Source organism: Protopterus annectens, chromosome 15.part0 (genome assembly GCF_019279795.1).
Source record: "Protopterus annectens isolate FY-2018-M chromosome 15.part0, PAN1.0, whole genome shotgun sequence".
Classification (NCBI taxonomy): domain Eukaryota; kingdom Metazoa; phylum Chordata; order Ceratodontiformes; family Protopteridae; genus Protopterus; species Protopterus annectens.
In genome coordinates, this window is record NC_056749.1 from 424,981,707 (window position 1) to 425,002,370 (window position 20,664).

At 41.7% G+C, this 20,664-nt stretch overlaps 1 protein-coding gene across 1 annotated transcript in view; it reads left to right on the top strand.

Moving 5' to 3' along the window:
• Positions 1–6,030: 6,030 nt before the first annotated feature.
• Positions 6,031–20,664, top strand: part of CD99L2 (CD99 molecule like 2) — a gene marked incomplete in the record, with an annotated part of 1,047,726 nt that continues 1,033,092 nt past the window's right edge. Inside the window, 1 exon segment of the mRNA XM_044057164.1 lies at positions 6,031–6,338. Within this exon segment, the coding sequence (XP_043913099.1) occupies positions 6,281–6,338 (58 nt within the window).

Below are 20,664 nucleotides of genomic sequence, written 5' to 3' on the forward strand. Positions count from 1 at the left end.
TTCTGAAATGGCTCCTCAATCACAGGCAAAGGCATCAAAGGATCTCTCACCTTGTCTCCTGCCTTGTCTACCTTTTGGCACTACTCACAGGTCCTGCACTACCGTGTTACATCTCTGGAAATTCCAGGCCAATAGAAGTTCTGCATAATACATCTCTTTGTACATTTTATGCCCATATGACCTGCAATGGGAATATCATGGGCTATGGCTAGAAGTGCCAGATAGTAGGCTCTAAGCAATACCAACTGCTGTATTCTCTCACCTTCTAGCCCTCCCTCAGGGGTCCACTCTCTATACAGTAACCCTTTTTCCCATTATACAGAATCCCCCTTCCCTTGAGAATCAGGTGCCTCACTAGCTACCTCCCTCAGGGCTTGCAATGTAGGGTCTGACAGCTAAGCCTGTCTCAACTCTCTCTTTGTAACCCTTCCTAGCTCCCCTTCCACATGAAGTCTAGCATCCTCTGACAGTGGTGCCTCACTGTCAGCCTGGGTACTACTACTCACCTCTGCCCTTGCAGTCACTCTGTCCAAGGGACCAATAGTACCCATAAGCAGCTGTGGCTCACCTTCAGTCTCACTGCTACAGCATAGCTCCCTCCCTGACGTAATCACCTCACCAGCCCTGGCTGCAAGTGTGCGGTCTGTCTGGGTCTCCCCAAGGCTACCAGACCCACATGCCTATCTCCTTGCCTGACTGTGTATAACTGCATTAACACACAGTACTGCATTATCTAAATCCTTCCCTATCAGGACATCTGCAGGATGGTTGTTTGGTACCCCTGTTGTCTCAAGATAACCTACTATTGGCATTTTGTCCTTCCCACTTACTGGCTTCCTCAACTTTTGTTCCCCACCTTGCCTACATGGACATCTATATGCCACACAGCCCCACTGGTTGCATTCAAAACATTTAACCCTAGGTCCTGGACATGTATCTGGACTAGTGGCTTCCCCTGCTACTGGAAGATTGTGTTGGGACATTCTGAGCTGCCCACCATGGGTTTCCTTAGACCCATGAGCAGCACTGGGTGTCCCTTTCTTGTGCAGGGATGCCCTGCTTGCTAGGTATAGGTCTCCCTTCTTCCGCAACTCATCTGAAGTAGCACATTGTCTATCAGCTAACCAGATCCTCGTCCTCAGACAAAGTGCTAAGGGCTTGTTCCCTCACGAAAAGATCTGCCAGCCCTTCAAAAGGGGTGACCTGACATCCACTCAACCCACCTATGAAAATAAGTGCCCAGTTCAGCAACATACTCACACACACTTTCATCTGCCTTATGTCTATGCTCACAAAACTTTTTCCTATAAGCTTCAGGTCTTAGCTTAAAACATTCTAGCAAACAATTCTTAACAGCAGTATAATCAAATCATGATCAGATAATTTAGACAGCACAGTTATAGCTTTACCATGGAGTAAGGGGTTCAGGAGCCATACCTAGAGCCTTTGGTTCAACATTATACTGTTCACATACTCTCTCAAATATACGAATGAAACTATCAAAATTATCCCCTCTGTAAACTGCGGAAGAAATTTACTGACCTTTTGTGCTTCTGCGGTCCAGTTACTCCCTTCCCCATTACCTCCATGACTCTGGCGAAGAGTCAGCATCTCCTTTTCATGCTGCCTCTGCCTCTCCTTCTCCTTAGCTTCCAGATGTAGCAGTTTCTCATTGCCCTCAGCCTGTAGATGCCTCAATCTCTCTACTGTTTCTGTTTCCAAATGCCTGGCCTCCAGCTCAAGTCTCTTTAGCTCCAGATGGGTTTTTAAGTCCTCTGCAGAAAGGCAGAGCTGTCCATTCTCTGAGTGTTGTACATCTCCACGGCCAGTCTTATCGTCCTCCTGGTTGCTATTCTCTGATATAGCTGTGACCAAAGCTGCAATCATGTCTATTTTAGTCAGGTTTTCATGCACCAGTCCTTTAGCCTGGCACATCTCAGCCAACTGGCTCGTTGTCAGCTTACCATACTCCCATGCTGATATGCTTGCCTGCTTTCCCTGACTAAGCTAACAAAAGAAATAAAACAATTGTGATCTAAACTCTGAATATTCACTGCGTGGTTGATTTAGAGTACAAAAACACCTTCAGTGATCACTGTACACAAGCTACAGGAATTCACTATCCACACCACTACAAGCCAATTAGTATGTAATGTGGCTAACTCACCACTGTCAAACAATTAATATTTGATGTGGATATCCCACCACTGCCAAACAATTAATATGTGATTCCCGTGCACTGGCCCAGTAATCAAGGAGCCTCAATCCTCACCACTAGCACCGGTGAGGGGCGTGCACCTTGGGAAGGATAATAAGTACGTACATAGTAAAGTACAATTTCCCCTAAGAGTGCACAGAGATTACAGTCAGTCTGGGGCTGGTAATTTGTTTGATAATAGTGTGTACTTATTATTCTTCCCAAGGTGCACACCCCTCACCGGTGCTAGTGGTGAGGATTGAGGCTCCTTGATTACTGGGCCAGTGCTCAGGCGTCACATGTTAATTGTTTGGCAGTGGTGGGATATCCACATCAAATATTAATTGTAGATGTAGATGGCAGTGGGAGTTTGTCCCTATTTTTCAGAGGACTACTCCTCATCCAACCGATCAAACTCCTTTTATTTTTGCTCCTTTCATTCAGCAGTGGCTGCCTTAGGAGCTCATAGTGCACGTTCCCCTTTATCTGACAGGGGAAAGAATTTTACTCAAGAATATTTCTGGTACCAACGAAAGAAGTGTCATGGAGACCAGTCCTAGATCTTTCCTATCACAATCAGTTTGTGAAAGTCCTAAAGTTCAAAATGTTGTCCCTTCACAACCTGTTACCACTAATTCCCCCTTTCATTTTTTTTTTTTTGATAACATTAAATTTACAGGATGCTTATCATTTAATTCCCATGGCCTCAGATTTCAAACATGTTTCAATGTTTCATCTGTTTGGATTATGCTGTCAGTTATATGCATTACCCTTAGAGTTATCCACTCTTCCAAGGATATTCATTAAGTGCCTAGCTACAATGACAGCCTACTGCAGACTGCAAGGCATTCACATTTTTTTCATATTTAAACAACTTGCTTATCTTTACAAAGTCTTTTTAAAAAGCATCAAGAATCTGTCACTTGTGGAGACATCTCCTTCACAGACTGGGTTTCCAAAAGAACATTCAAGAGTCTTTTTTGACAGCTTCCCACAGGATTGTTTTCCTAGGGTGTCTCCTAAATACCACAGTTCTATTTGTTTTTCTTCCACAGGAAAAAGCAGATGTAGATCTATTCCTGAGTTTCTTCCACTCAATCCAGGACTTCAGCAAGAGAATTTCTTAGCATACTAGGATTCATGGCATATATATTTCCTCTAACACAACTCTACATGAGAAAATTCAATGGTACGTAAATATGTATATTGTCCCAACATTAACACTTCCTTGCCCTTTTTGATTCCAGTTTTTGGATTTGTAAAAAGGGAACTAGTTTGGTAAAGAGACCAGTTTTATTTGAATCCAGGTCTCCCATTCTCCTTCCCAGCTCCAATGCAGTCTATAATGAGAAATGCTTCAGACTTTGCAAAATAAATAAATGTAAAAGAAATGTTGGCAGATGTAAGTGCATTCAACTCTTTCAACCAACTATGGTCACCAGGGCTGCTGTAAGTGATTGCAAGCAACACCAGAATGATATAATATGTAGATCTTACACTTTGTGCAGGTTAACCATGGTACCATGGGGTATAGTAATCCCGTACAGCTTTTTACATTCCGTCAAGGCAAAACATTGTGCCAGACGAGTCAAGCAGACCAGTTCAGAGCTTCACGAATGGAAATAGAATGATATAAGAACAGATGATTTGATCCGGCTTTGTGGAACACATCAGGTGGATCTTATCACCTCCATTCACAATAAACAAGCAAAATTCTGTTCCAGGACTCCTTGTAAGCAAGCCTGGAAAACAGATGTTCTTATCCTTGGATGGGAATGTTCCTGTATGCTTTCCACCAGAAGGACTCTCCAAATATCATTATGGTGACTACTTTCTGATCTATGCAACAGTGATTCTCGCTACTTTTGGAAATAGCCAAGGACAATTACCAGAAGCTTCCTCACAGACTGTACTTACTCACAGTAGACAAGACTTGTTTGATACACCCAAACTTCGAACAACTTCAACTAACTGCCTAGATGATAGAATCCCAGTACCTTTTAGGCACCTATTTTCTGAATATGTGCATTAGGTATTAAAGGAAACAAAGAAATCTGCTATTAAAAAATTATATATTAGTAAATGGAAAAGGTTATCTAGTTGTTGCCAAAACAAAACAAAAAAAAGTTTTAAGGCTAGTATTTCACAGGTTCTGCAATATTTGTGAGAATTATTATCCTCTCACCTTTCTTACTTCTCTGTCAATGTTCATTTGTCTTCAATTTCAGCATGACTTCCTATGGAGCCCCTTCTTTCAATTCATTCCCATGTCAAGATGTTTTTAAAAAGGGTTCTGCATAGACATCTATCAAGAAAACAGGTGGCTTAATTTTGTTTTGGAAAAATTGACTCTTATTCAGTTTGAACCAGATCATCGGGCTGATCTGAGGTTCTAAACATGGAAAACTATTTTGCTGAATGCTGCAAGAAGAGTGTCTGAGCTGGAAGCTCTCAAGATAGGTCCACTTTATCTCATTTTTCAAAAGGTATGGCTTATTTTAGGACTAATTCCCTCTTTTATGCCTCAACTGGTTTTGGAGCTTTCTTTGAGCCAAGCTATCCATCTCCATGTCTTCTTTCTAAAAGATACAAATGAGGGTGAGAAGATTCTTCATATTCCAGATGTCCACAAACACCTCAAGTGCTACCTTGACAGAACTAAAACCTTCATAAATTCCAATGAGTCATTTATTTCTTGTGAAGGTAATAAAATATTGCATTCTGTATCAAAGCAGACTATATCCAAACAGTTGAGCCATGCAATCACTTTTTGTTATCCACACCACAATAAGTCAAATCCAGGCACATTGTAATAGGGTCTTAGCTTTGTTAGTGTATTTTCCGATATGGGCGGACTCTAGAATTATTCTAAAGGCAGCAACTTGGTCCTCTGAACATACTTTTTCAAATCACTACAAACGTAGACTCCTTTTTCAGGTCTAGAGCAACCCTTACTAGGACCATTCTCCAGGAGGTCCTGGACCTTCCCGCTACGAGACTTTATAAGCTATAGAATTCTACCCATTTGGCTACGGCTACTGCAGACAATATCAATTGATGACCATAGTACAGTTGTGTAAAAAAATTACCATGACACTGCATGTTCAAATGGTCACTGCTGCAGTAACCACTCCCTCCCCTTATTTTGTGAATGTCTGCATTGTCTTCTTTCGGGCTCTAGCTTACTTCTTTCACTTCGCATGAAAGCTCTGAATGGTTTGACACCCAGACCATTGACTTTGCTTGCGCAGTTCTGCTGAATCTGTCAGCAGTGTGAGGAAGGTGCCCTGAAGGTTTTGAATCTGGCAGGGTGTTGTATATTTTGCCAGACATAATATAAATATGGCAGCAGTGACCATTCTAGCATCTATTGTTACGGCAAGTTTAGTTTAACAACTGTAATTTTTTTGTAACGTGGAATTTAAAAGCAAGGGAGAAACAACCACTGAACAATATCAGGCATTACAGTAATAAAAATGCAAGTTATCAGAGCAAAACCACTTAAAGATATTAACTCCCCAAGCGAATAATGTATAATAGCGACCAATTTTAGCTTCAGTCCTCAGGTTATATTTAGCGTTGTCCAACATAACACAATTAACGGGGAAAACGATTAGTATTTGTCGTGCATTTGGTGGCATCTAATTCGATGGGCTTGCAAGTTCTTGTTTTTCGTAAGGACAATGGAAATCAGGTAGTCAGAATAGCTGTTTTGGTGGCTCAAAAAGTGCTGAGTAGCAGCTGAGTCCGGAGAGACCGTAGACAGTTTACCAAAGAGACAAAGGAGTGTAGCCAGTGGTGTGTGCCTATTGCTCATGCCCCACCCTCTGGCACCGCCCAGCCCTGTAGCTTGCTTGGGGTAAGGGAAACAGAGCTGCAGCTCGCGGTTCTTTCCACAACTGTACTTTCCCATGTGTCAGCGGTGTGAGGAGTGACTCTTCCAGTATCCCCTAAATTAGAGTAACCCGTTTTGATGAATTCCTAGAAAGACGCGGACACGGCTTGTAGTCACACTTCAACTGGCGTTACCGTGACGCTGCAGCTGGTCCAAGGATTGGTCTTGTGTAGCATTTTATTCCAGCCATGGCCATTGCTCCTCGCCTTCTCCTGATAGCGGCCTTTGCAGCTCTGGCATTGAGAGGTAAGGGAGTGTTTTTGTACCACTACAGTGGTAGCACTACTACACCCTGTCGTTCAGTGCTGCACAGGGCATGGGCGTACATTTCGATGTCGGATTAGGCATACGTTATTCCTTATATTGAAAGCGGGGGTATAATGGGTTGATGTTTGCTTTTGTACTCTCTTTTACCTAGACGTCTTAAGGGTGAAGACGTCTGCTTAGGTTGTCTGTGGCTTTTGTATCGGTCTGTACCTGCCTGGAAGCGTGGTAACATAAATACAAAATTCACTCGTTTGCCAATGTGTCATAAAATGCCACAGTTTTCCCCTTTCCGTTTCCTATACGCAGGTGCATAACGTACTGGACTGAAGTAGCCAATGTTGTTACTGTTTTTAAACAATATATACTGTAAAAAGACCCCCCCCCTCCCCCATGCACACTATACAGGAGGCACCTATTTCAGAATTTTCATCAGTCTTCAGAATTAATTGACGTAATAAAACGGTAGCATTAAAAACTATGACTTTACTGGTGACACTAGGTTAGAGCTAAGTTATGTATGCTGCGCTTTATTATTATTTTTTTCTGACTGACAGATCGTGGTGAAAAACTTATCTCCTGAGGTGACTTTTTTGTCAAACGTGTAACAGTTGCCCTTCACCCAAACAAAAACACTATATTCATGAAAGATTATTTTCAAATGTTTCTATAAATGGATGGCTAAAATGTTGCAGTTCATAAACTCCAAGGCAAAGCAGGTTAGGTGCACCATAACGGACTAGAAGAAACATTCTAACAACTTGGAAGTAGCTAAAAAAATAGAAGTTCACATTAGGAAAACTTGTAAGCAAGAAATGCTATCCCGTAATAAGCAAGGATTGACTTCCAAAATACTGGGGCTTTTTGATTATGTTGAAGTTTTGTGAGCCTTTTTGTGAATACTGGAAATTTGTGAGGTAGTATAGAAGTTTGGAGACAATACATAAATACACAGGTTGTAACCAAAACAGGCACAATCTGTAACCAAAAAAAAGGGAATTACCAGGGAAGCATTAGAGGTCTTAAAAATACTTTTGTCATACAAGTATGCAAAAAGTAGAGCATACTTCAAAATTTTCATCACTTAGGTAGTCAGTGGTGCCCTCATACAAGTATGCAGTACATGTTACACACATTTGGGTATTGATTTATAATGTTTCAAATTATTCTTTGGCAATCCTTTGCCCAAACACTCTTTGACTGTTAGTGTTTTCATCTCCTGGAATGTTAATGTGAAAGGGCAGACCTTCCAATCAGAAGTAAGTTAAAAAAAGTTAAAAAACATGCTTTTAGCACCTGGAAAGCCAGGCCTGTTGTATTCCTCACCCCACCAGTACCAAGTATAATAAATATTTATTAAAATAGTTTTTATTTCAGATCCTTTCATGTTACTGTGTAAGTTCATTCTCTTCCTCCCCAAATTTCTTCTTATGTTGTCTGGGTTTATGACATGGAGAGGAAATGGTAAAGTAGCCCTTCCCCAATAAAAGTAACATTTCACATGGAACTCCTAGGGTATAGGGATGGAGGCGCAACCATAGTCTTTCACATTAATGCCCTTGGTATGTCTTGATAAGGATGCATGTGTTAATCCAAAGTGTGTGTGGAGACAGAGAACAGGTGCAGTGGAATCACACAGCTGGGTATGGGGTTGTAACACCTCCCTCCTCATTGAATTTAGATACTGGAAATGTGCAAATGTAGTTTTTGTAGTTAGGTTGAAGTCATTATTAGGACTGAGAAGAGCAGTAAGGGGCACTATGCCTAAAATTAAACAAGAGTTGCTCTAAAATAAGTGCTGCGTCTTTGGGTTGCCATAGGCAGCATATCTGCATTCATAGACAGGCTCTCAAGTATAAACAGACATCTGCAAACAGCAATGTTATACTGCGGTATCTTTCTTGTGAGAATATTCCAAATCCCCTAATGCCCTCTGCTACTAATTTTTTGCAGCTATTTTTGTGTTTTTTTTTTTTTTTTTTTTTTTTTGTTTGTTTTTGCACAAAGATGATGATTTTAACCCTCAACCATCAGCTGCTAAAATTATTATTTTTGTTTTATTATGACATCACCTCCTTGGTATGAGAAAACATATGTATTAGGAATACAGATGTGTACATGTATGTGTGCATTTACTGTGAATTGTTTGCTCATCTCATTCCAGTTATCTTTGGGTACTTATAACTTTTCCTTTCAACATCATCACACATACATAATTAAGGTTCTGAGGTAAAGTTGTCCTACTTTACTGTGTGTGTGTGTGTGTGTGTGTGTGTGTGTGTGTGTGTGTGTGTGTGTGTGTGTGTGTGTGTATATGCGTGTGCTTTAAAGAATATGATTTTTAAGTAGTGCATAGGAGTACATGTGTATTACCCACTATTAAAAGTGGATGTGCAGATCAGTGATGAAATGTTCATAGGTAAGTACTAGGCTATCTGCCCATGGGCATTTATAAGCCTAGCCACAGAATGATGGCTTTCGCCTCCCCATTAGATTAGTAACCTGGGCCTCTGTCAACAGGGCTCCTGAAGTGATCCCAGGGTAGAACTTACGATTACCCATCCACTCATCAAGATTTCTGTTGAAAAGGGTCAGAGAGGAGCTCTGTCGAATATGGATTGGGATTCTATTCCAGAGTGAGGGGAGTCGCTGGGACAGGAATCTATCCATCCAGCATGTCCTGTTTATTGTTGTACATAGGTTCAAGTCGCTAGAATGAGTGATTCTGAGGGATCTCATTTTTTTGAGGTGAAGCATGTCCATTAGTTCAGGGTTTGACATGGCCTTATAGGTCAGGCATAGGTCACCTCTGAGAAGACGGTAAGCGACTGAGAAGAGCTGGAGCTTTTTTAGTCGTGCTTCATAGGGTAATTGTTTAAGGCCCTTAATCCTCTTAGTGAGGTACTTCTGTGGTCTTTCTAGTTGTTGCAGGTGTCTAGTGAGGTACATCCCAAATGGGGCATTGTACTCTATTATGGGCCTAATGAGTGAGGAGTTAAGAGGCACAATCACCTCCTTGGATCTGGATGAGAAACCCTTTGTGATCAGGTGTGCCACATAAAATGATTTCCTGACCGTTTTGGCTATGTGGTTATCAAAGGAGAGCATGCTGTCTACTTGGGTACCCAGGTCCCTAATTACTTCTTCTGTACTTAGTGGATTCCCATCTATGTGGTAGTTTGTAGGTACTTTGTTTTTCCCAAATGGGATTACTATGCATTTTTTGGCATTTAGCTTGAGGCTGTGACTTTGACACCAGGTGTTTGTCTCTGTGAGACCCTTTTGCAGGATGTCTGTGTCAGCTGGAGAGTCCATTATTGCACCCAATTTACAGTCATCTGTGAACTTGGTTAGCCACAGTCCCTCCGCCTTTGCCTGTACTTCGGAGAAATATATACCGAACAGGAGGGGTCCCAGGACTGAGCCCTGTGGGACTCCACTTGTGACTGGCTTAGAGTCAGACATGGCACCTGCCACTCTTACCATGTGGGTTCTATCTGAGAGCCAATTGGCAACCCATCTCGTGACATAGGGGTTAATATTTAAGCTGGTGAGTTTGTCTATGATTCCTGAGTGTGGGATGGTGTCAAACGCCTTAGCGAGGTCCAGATATGCTGTGTGGACCACCTTCCCTTCATCTATGGCCTTGGTGACTGTTTCGAAGAAGTTGACCAAGTTCAGAAGGGGCAAGATCTGCCTTTAACAAAGCCGAACTGGGTGGGGTCCTGTGTCTGGAGGTTCCCAATGTCCCTGTTAATGAGCTCCATGATAATGCGTTCCATGGCTTTGCAGACCAAGCTAGTCAAGCTTATAGGGTGATAGTTCCCAGGGTCAGTTGTGGCACTACCTTCGTGGAGTGGTACGACTATTGCTGTACGCCATTCTTTGGGTACATAGCCTGTAGAGAGGCTGAGTTTGAATAGTGATTTGAGATGGGGGGGGGTTAGTTCATTTTGAAGCTCGTGTAAGACACAACCTGGGATAGCATCTGGTCCCATTGATGCTGTGTTTTTGGCCTTTGCAAGGGCTGTCTTTACTTGTGTGTCTGAAATACCTGGAGCGCCACATTCTTCTGGGATGGGTGCTAGCCCCTTTGGTGGAGAGGGAGGGGTGAAGTTTGCACTGAACTCGTCAGCCAGGATGTTGGCAATGTCGGTTGTATGAAAGTTTTGTAGTTACTGTTATTTCTGCCCAGACATACCATGATTTCCCTTTCTAGGAATCATTCATGTATTTTTTATACCTGCTTCACATACCTATAAACCTGTTAGTACAATAATCAGGAGCAAAGCCAAAATTAATGGGGGGGGGGGGTTCAAAAACTGGGAAGAGATTTTAAAAATTGTGCTTTAAATTTACAAAGTCATTATAATAACAGGTTTTGCAGTAGGAGGCTTTTTCTGAAGGCTGTGGTGCCTGAAACTTTATTATTTTATTTTATATTTGGTTACTGGGAAAGTCCAACTGGACACAAGTCCTTTTTCAGCAGAGGCCTGGGGAGAAAAGCTCCAAATATAGCTTAGATTAATAAAGTACAATTTCACAGGTACAGAAGAAGAAGAATAAACATTTTACATCAAGTAAAACTAGGATAATAATACTTTAAACTGTACATCAACTGAATGTAGGGTGAAAATGGTACACTATACAAGATGAAATCAAAATAACATTCCGTAAATATAGTATTATGCCAATAGAAAGTAAATACCAAGTGTCCGTACTTGGAAGAAGCAGACCTGTTGACAGTAAAAGAGAGGTATGAGGAATGAGACTTTCAAGGTAAATAGACGTCTACTGCCTGTAAATAAGGGAGGAGTAATTACCATGGGTGAGCAAGAAGGAGATGGAGTTCGACTAACCTGGGGAGTCACACTTACAAATCCAATTAGTTTGAATGTGTGCTTTAAGAGATTTCTTAAACTGAACTAAGGACATTGTGGCTGATATATTAGTGGGCAGAGTGTTCCATCTTTTAGCTATAAAATGTGAATAGAGGGAGGTTCATACAGAGTTGGTGGCTTTAGTGACTTGAAGGAGATGTTTGTTGTTGGAGCGTAGAAGCCTAGTACTGGAGTAAGAATGTATTATATTTTGTAATGCAGGGGTTTTAGCAGGATAGTAAAGAATCTTATAGGTTAGTATAAGCTGGTTGTAAAGGAGAAGATGGGGAAGTTCAAGCCAGTCGAATTGTTGTTTAAGGGCTGAGCAGTGGCGAGTGTGATGTGAGCTATTGGTGGTAAACAGCAATTTTGTTATAGTAGGCATCAGGTTTATCTCTATCTGATTTTCTAAAGTTGGTGAGGATAGGTGAGGCATATAGAGGTGTAGAGACAAGATGAGTTGAAAGTATTCTAGCTCTGGTGCTATTTATAAGGAATTGTTTATTTTTATGTAGTCCTCACCAATTTTTTATGTACTTTATGGTGAGTGAAATGTGAGAGACTGCTACATGAAATCTCAACACCTAGAAGTTTAGTGTGGGTGACAGGAGAGATAGTTGTATTATTGTTGGAAATTATACTAAATGTGGGTATGGGAGTGGAGTGCTTAGTATGCTGGAATATGAGAAGTTTAGAGGTTTAGTGTGGGTGACAGGAGAGATAGTTGTATTATTGTTGGAAATTATACTAAATGTGGGTATGGGAGTGGAGTGCTTAGTATGCTGGAATATGAGAAGTTTAGTTTTATTGGGCTTTAATATCAGTTGAGAATTAGTAAGCCATTCTCCTACAGAAAGGAAAGATACCTGTGTTTTTGATTTCAGTTCTTGGAGGGAAGGAGAGGAACAGATTAGTGTTGCATCTTCAGCATATTGAATGACTGAAGCATGTAGAGTAGAGGTATGGAGGTTGTTAGTGAAGACAGAGAAAAGTAAAGGACCAAGGATGGAACCTTGGGGAACATCCAGTGTGATGGGTAATAAAGGAGAGAGTTCTTGCCCCCAATGTACTGCTTGCTGTCTACCTGTTAACTTTGAAACCAGGTAATGGTGGGTTTATTAAGATTCAGTTCTGAGAGGGATTTAATGAGTTTGTCATGGTTAACCATATCAAATGCATTGGAGAGGTCAAGAAAGATAGCAGAGATATAGTTGTCATTATTTCTGTGGTTGTTTACTATATGAGTGAATGACATAAGGTCTGTTGTGGTGCTGTGATGAGGCCTGAATCCATGTTGAGTGTTTCTGAGAACATTGTGAGTTTTACGGTGATCCATGATTTGTCCGTGTATATACCTCTCCAGTATTTTGGACAGAGATGAGAGTATTGCTCTAGGCTGATAGCTGGTTAATTCTTTTGAGTTACCCCCTTTGTGAAGTGAAATTATGTGAGAAACTTTCCAGATCTCTGGGACTAAATTGTCAAATACTGAGCAACTGATGAGAATGGATACAGGGTCTACTTTAATTAAACAAAAGCGGAATCCGTCAAATACGAATCCATCGACACATAAACAGCAAAACACGGAAACGTCGAACGCACTAAATAGCGAAATTAGAAATGTCATATTTGGCCCATCTGCAGTATAGCTCCGAAAGGTAAGTGTGCGATAGTTATGGAACTTAGGGTTAGGGTGCGGGTTAAGGTAAGTGCATAGATAGGTAATGTATGTAAGGTTTAGTGTAAGGTTTTGTTAAGTGTATGTATGTGGAATATTTACTTTGTGTGGGTATAGTTCTGTAGGGTAAGTGTGCGGTAGTTAGGGTTAGGGAGGGGGTTAAGGGTAGTGTATAGATAGTTGTGTATGTGGGGTTTAGTGTAGGGTTACAAGTGGGGTTTTGGTGCGTTACTTTAGGATTAGTAGTAGGGTTTTGGTTAGTGTATGTATGTGTTTTTTGTTGTGTTTGCGTAGGTAGTATGTTACGGGCGGTGGGGTTGACCGACTATTGCGGCTTTGATGTTTAAATTTCACGGTTTTGCGTGTTCGACATTATCGCGTTTCGCTGTTTGTGTCGACGGATTCATATTCGGTGGATTCCGCTTTCATTTAAAGTAGACCCGGTGTGCAATGGCATCAGCAGCTATTTTCAAAAATTCAGCTGGGAGTTTCAGAGGCTAAGGTGTTAAGTTTTAGTTTCTTAAGAAGTTTCTTAATTGAGTCAGCAGAAATGGGATGGAAGGTAAAGCCATTGTTTATAATATGGTGATTGGCTGGTTGGTTGGAGGATGGACAGCTTTGAGAGTTAGCTAATGCGAGAGTGGATTCAGTTAAGCATTTGTTGAAGTGAGTGGCTACAATGAGTGAGGTGTCAGTTGGGGGAGTACCTGATTTTCCAGGAAGGAGAATGTTGTTAGTGACTGTCCAGAATTTTTTAGGGTTATTTTGATATTTAGTTTCTATATTGTGATAGTAGCTTATTTTGTCTATTTTTACAGATTTCTTTGACTTGTTACACAGTTAAAGATATGCCTGTTTGTCTGTATGGGATCCAGTTTTGTGCCACTGGGTCCAGGCTTTGTCTCTGGATTTCAGCAGAGTTCTAGTCTCTTTGGTCATCCAGGGAGTGCAGTTGGATTTAACTCTTATAGTTCTGGGGGGGGGGGTCTATATCAGAATCGCAAAAGCTGTCTTTCGCGAATACATGCTTATCGACACATAAACGTCGAAGAACAAGAACAGCGAAATACCAAAAGAGCGAAATGGAGAATGTCGAAAGGATTTTCTTGGCCAGCAGGGTGATCGTGGGGATGAGGAAATGAATCCTTTTCCCCACTGTAGTGTGGTCTCGGGAGTTGGTATATATAAGTAGGGGGGGTGTGGGGGGGTACAGGGGGGGGCTTGCCCCCCTGCAAAAACATTTGAAAAAGTGTTTTATGCAAGGTTTGTACAGGTAGGTTTACCTTACCTGTATGGCACTTTTACTTCCAGGAATGCGTTCGGCGTTCTCCATTTCACTCTTATGGTACTTCACTGTTCTCGTTCTTCGTTTGTGTCGAAGAACATGTATTTGTGAAAGACCTCTTTCGCGATTATAATAGAGACCTGTTCTGGAAGGGGCTTGGGAGTTTAAGATATCTAAAAAGGTAGAGTTGAAGTATTGAACAGCTTTGTCAAGGTTGAGGTACTTGAGAGAGTCCAGGAACATCCTTTTAGTGCATTAATAAAGCTAGACTGACTGAAGTTTTTCTTGTTTCTTATTACTTGGTAATTAGTGGCCTTTTCGTAATATGTGCAATGTCTTATTACAAATGTAGGTAAGTGGTCACTCAGGCTGTCAGTGAGGCATCCTGATTGAAAGATTAGAATTGGTCTGTTTGTCAGAATCCAGTCAAGTATTGAATGTCTCTTAGTAAATTTGTCATTTCTAGTGGGAGACTGGATGAGTTGAGAAATCCCATGGAGGTTGGTGAATTTCATGGGAGAACAGGAGTTAAAAGTTAACCAGTCAATGTTGAAGTCCCCCAAGATGAAGGTTTCATGTTGGAGGAACTCAGAGGCCCAGTCAGGTAGGGTCTCTAGGGTGGGTATGTTGTTTCTGGATGGTATGCAGCAGCCAATTATACTGACACTTTTTCTGGGTTAATTTTTAGTTTCTGCGTTGCTTAAGATAAGGGTGTGTATATCCAAGCTTTCTACCTGTAGTTGATTTTTAAATAGTAAAGCTACTCCACCTCCTTTTTTAGATGTATAATCATTTTGTAGGATATGTGACAAAGGATGTACTGCCAGCACAGCTAGCAGGAATTCTGTAAAGAATTGTCATTTGTGAATATCAATATAATTCATCCAAGATGTTTGTGTTACAAGTATATTAGAGCTGTATGTCATATAAGATGGTTTGTACAGACGTGTGCTGAAGAGGTATTTTACAAAGTGCTGTTTGAAATGTATCCACAGTGTACCCTACTGGAATAAAACAGAAATGTACATGTACTATTGTAACTGTTTAACTGTATATATTTTAACAGGGAAAACTGGAATACAAGAGGTTAACTTCAGAAAAACAACAGAAAAATAACTTAATTTAAATTACTTTATGGCTAGGCCGTAAAAAGAAGTTATCTTTCAGTTTCAGTGCAGCAACAGACACAATGTCTGTGCTAGAGATGTTTCTGTATAGTCATGGAAGTGTTTTATGACTTCCAGGATCTGCATTTCAGCAGTGCTAGCTTTCAGCAGTGGGGGGTTTACCTGGGATAGTGTCAGATAACAATAAATGATTGTCATTCTGCAAGCTATTCCAACAGTAATATTTGAGATATTAATTTAAGAAGTCTCTGAGAGAGAGACTGCAGTCTGTATTCTGTCTTTGACCTGACATCAGCTAGAGAATCTGTTCAGCACATCTGCCTTGCTGCTCTAATTAAGTAAGTGTACATTGTTATACTAATTCTCTTAGATATAGTCAGGAATATAGCAAAGTTTAGCTTAGATTTTTTTCTTTGAGACTGTCCAGCAATGTTGTTATAAATTTTTCATGTGATTTTGAACTCTGATGTTACTGTAAATGTATATTTAGTATTGTTTTGTTCTTTTATTATTATTAAATATATTTAAACCTTTAATTGTGGCTGGTCTGTCTAGATCTGTTTAAGCCCTGACAGTACTTGTATATTTATTTGGTGACACTGTGTAGGCCACTCCTAATAGCCTTGCTCTTGGTCAAATTGCCATTTCTCTTGATAGTAACATTACACAGTAAGATTGGACACCATTTGTTAAGGAGTTAGCTGGTGGCAGTAATAACTACCTTATAGTCTGGGCAAAAGAGGGCATAGCTAGTAAACATCTGCCAACCTTTCCTGTGTGTGTGTGTGTGTATGTGTGTGTGTGTGTGTGTGTGTAAATCAAACCTCAGAGTGTGTGTGTGTGTTTCAGCTACATGGGCAGGGACACGAAACACTGGTTGGACAGAGAGAGTGCTGGAGGTCTTGGCTTGGCCACTCAGCTGAGATCTCAACTCTATAGCTGTGCCAGTGGGGAGTCTTATTGGAGATCTGGAGAAAGATGGAGAAACAGTGTTGGGGTGTCACATTTATTGACTGGCAGTGGTGGGATCACCACATCACATATTGGGATTTAGTGGTGTGGATATTGAATTCCTGTAGCCTGTAAACAGTGGTCACTAAAGACGGTGTTTACACTCAGCCACCCAGTGAACATTCAGAATTTCATATCGCAATAGAGTTATTTATTTTATTTCTTTATTTTTTTGTTACCTTAGTCAGGGAGAGCAGGTAAGGATGTCCAAAGAGGAATATTGCAAGCTCACAAGGAGCCAGTTGGCTGAGCTGTGCCAAGAAAAAGGACTGGTGCATGCCAACCTGACTAAAGCAGAAATGGTTGTAGCTTTAGTCACAGCTGCATAGCAGACCAGCAACCAGGATGACAACCAGACAGGGTTTGGGGATGTAAACCTCTCAGCAAATGGACACTTCAACTCTGCCTTGGAGGACTTAAAAATCCATCTGGAGTCTTGAACTGGAGGCCAAATGTTTGGAAATAGAATCAGCAGAGAGACTGAGATGCCTGTAGGCTGAAGAAAATTAGAAACTAAGACATATGGAAGCTGAGGAAAAGGAGTGGCAGAGACAACATATAAAGGAGAGGCTGACTGTTCGCCAGGGTCATGGAGGTAATGGGGAAGGGAGTAACTGAACCACAGAAGCAACAAAGGTCAGTAAATTTCTTCCACAATTTACAGAGGGTGATAATTTTGATAGTTTCATTCATATGTTTGAAAGAGTATGTAAACAATATAATGTTGACCAAGGGCTCTGGGTACTGTTCCTGACCCCTTACTGCATGGTAAAGCTGCTATTTCCAAATTGTCTGATACTGATTGCTTAAATTATAATAGTGTTAAAAATGTTTTAGAGTGTTTTAAGTTATCTGAAGCTTGTAGGAAAACGTTTTTGAGAGCACAGACACAAGGCAGATGAAATTGTGTGACTATATTGCTGAGTTAAGCACTTATTTTCATAGATGGATGAGTGTGTGTCAGGTCACCACTTTTGAAGCACTGGCAGACATTTTGTGTGGGAACAAGCCCTTAGCACATTGCCTGAGGACATAAGAATCTGGTTGGCAGATAGAGAATGCAGGACCGCAAATGAGTTGGGGGGAAAAACGAGACCTATACCTAGCAAGCAGGGCATCACTGCATAGGAAAGGGATACCCAGTGCTGCTCATGGTTCTAAAGGTACCTATGGTGGGAAGCTTAAACCACCCCAACAGAGTCCGTCAGTAGCAGGGGAAGCCGTTAGTTCATGGCCAGGATCAAGGGTTAAATGTTTTAAATGCAACCAGAGGGGCGATGTAGCATATAGATGTCCAGAGAGGCAAGGTGGGGAACAAAAGGTGGGAGGGCCAGTAATTGGGAATGGCAGAATGCCAGCAGTAAGTTGTCTGGAGACAACAAGGGTACCAAGCTACCACAAGAGGTTATATCCTATCTTAGTAGATGGAAATAGGCCACTAGAGACAGCCTCTGACCTAACCATCGTGAAGCCTGCAGTGGCTAAAGAGGAGCACTACTTGCTTGGGCAGTATACTCCAGTCAGAGCGTTAGGAGGGACCCCATTCCAAATACCTTTTGTTGGGGTTCACCTTTAATGGGGGGGTGGAAAAGGAAGCAAGCAAGTAGGTGTGCTTGAGGATATCCCTGCAGATGTCCTGATAGGGAATGATTTTGGTAATGTAGTAACTTGTGTGCATGCAGTTAGGCTTGGAGACAAGCATGTGGGTCTAGTAGCCTTGGGGGGGACCCAAACAGACCACAGACTTGAAGCTAGGACTGGTGCGGTGGTTACTTCAGAGAGGAAGCTACCCTGTAGAAGTGAGACTGAAGGTGAGCCACAACTGCTGGTGGGTACCGATGTTCCCTTGGACAGAGTGACTGCAAAGGCAGAGGTGAGTAGTATTACCCAGGCTGACAGTGAAGCACCACTATCAGAGAATACCAGACCTCCTCTTGAAGGGGATCTGGGAAGGGTTACAAAGAGAGAGTTGAGACAGGCCCGGCTGTCAGACTCTACATTACAAGGCCTGAGGGAGGTAGCCAGTGAGGTACCTGATTGTTAAGGAAAAGGGGAATCTGTATACTGGGACAAAGGGTTACTATGTAGGGAGTGGACCCCTGAGGGAGGGCTAGAGGATGAGAGAATACAGCAGTTGGTAGTGCCCAGAGACTACCATCTGGCACTTCTAGCCATAGTCCATGACATTCCCTTTGCAAGTCATATGGGCATAAAGCATACAAAGAAACGTTTTATGCAGAACTTTTATTGGCCTGGGATTTCCAGGGATGTAACAGAATACTGCAGGACCTGTGCACAGTGCCAAAAGGTGGGCAAGGCAGGAGACAAGGTGAAAGCTCCTTTGATGCCTTTACCTGTGGTAGAAGAGCCATTTCAGAGGGAAGCTATGGATATTGTGGGGCCTCTGAGTACCCCAAGTTCCACAGAGAAGTATATCCTAGTGGTAGTATATTATGCTACCAGATACCGGCTGTCCTCCATCGCGGCAGAAAAGGTGGCAAATGTTTTGTTAGAGATTTTTAGCAGGCTATGTTTCCCAAAAGAAATACTGACTGACAGAGGTACCAGTTTCATGCCAGACCTGCTGCCTTGTCTGTGGAGCACTGTGGGGTAAGGCACCTTAAGATCGCCCCCTACCATCCCCAGACTAATGGTCTGGTCGAGAGGTTAAACTCTACACTAAAGACCATGCTATGGGCATTTGCAGACCAGTTTAAGAGGGAGTGGGACAAATATTTGCCCCATCTGTTGTTTGCTTACAGGGAGGTGCCCCAGGAATCCACAGGTTTTTCATCCTTTGAGTTGCTGTATGGGCATAGGGTGAGGGGGCATCTAGGTTTGATTCATGATGAGTGGGAGGGTGAGTGTGAATCCCACAGGGATTTTGTTATGGCATATGTCCTAAACCTCAGGACAAGGCTCAGGGAACTCATGGGCTTGGCCCAAGAGCACCTGGCAGAAGCCCAACAACAGAAAAGGTTCTGGTATGACAGGAATGCTCAAGCGAGAGACTATGCTGTGGGGCAGCAGGTTATGGTTCTCATTCCTGTCAAGCACAGCAAGTTGCAGGCAGCTTGGAAGGGACCCTTCAAAGTGGTAAGGAAGGTCAGTGATGTTAACTACATGGTAGAACTGCTAGGCAGGAGACAGGTGCACAAATTATACCATGTTAACACCATGAAACCATACCATGATAGGGAGGCCCTGGTACTAAGTATTTCCAATAGGAGGAAGGAGGAGTCTGATGGGGATCTCTTGCTACAAGGAGCCAGCCAGCAAAATCCCAAATTACTATGGTGGAGACTGGGGTTGCAGGTATATGATAAGACCATGCAGCACTGTGCTGGGGTCAGCATCGCCAAGGCAGCTGGGATCTCAGGCAGGGAATGGGGTAAGGTATTCCCAGATAGGCTTTTCCCTGCAATGTTTCTCAAGGGTCATTTGAAATACTAGCATGAGTCTTCGGGGGGGGGGGGGTGAGAATTGTGACAAAGGAGATGCTGCCAGCACAGCTAGCTGGAATTCTGTAATTAATTGTATGTCATTTGTGATATCAACGTAATTCATATAAGATGCTTGTGTTACAAGTGTATTAGATCTGTATGTCCTATAGGATGGTTTATACAGACGTGTGCTGAAGAAATATTTTATAAAGTGCTGTTTGAAGTTTTTCCTGCTGGAATACAACAAAAATGTGCATACACTGTTGTAACTGTTTAAATGTATATATTTTATCAGGGGAGACTGAAATACAAGAGGCTAGCTTCAGAAAAATAGCTGAATTTAAATTACTTTATGGCTGGGACATAAAGAAATAAGTTATCTTTCAGTTTCAATGCAGCAACAGACATAATGTCTGTATTAGAGAAGTTTTCTGTGTTGTCTTGGAAGTGCTTTATTGTTTTATGACTTCCAGGATCTGCATAGATCTGAGGAAAAGCCCTTGTGTATGTATTTTCACAGGTGGATGCTAAATACTGTTGCCTTTCAGCAGTGGGGGGCTTACCTGGGATAGAGTTAGATGACAATACATTATGTCATTCTCCAAGCTTTCCCAGCAATAATATTTGAGATATTAATTTGAGAAGTCAGAGAGGGAGACTGCATTCTGTATTCTGTCTTTGACTTGACGATGACAACTAGAGGATCAATTCACCACATGTGCCTTGGTGCTCTAAGTAAATAAGTGTTGTAGTAATTCTCTTAGATATAGTCAGGAATATAGCAAATCTTAGCTTGGATATTTTTCTTTTATTTGAGACTGTCTTGCAATGTTTTAAATATTTCCTGGGATTTTCAACTCTGTTACTGTAAATGTATATTTATT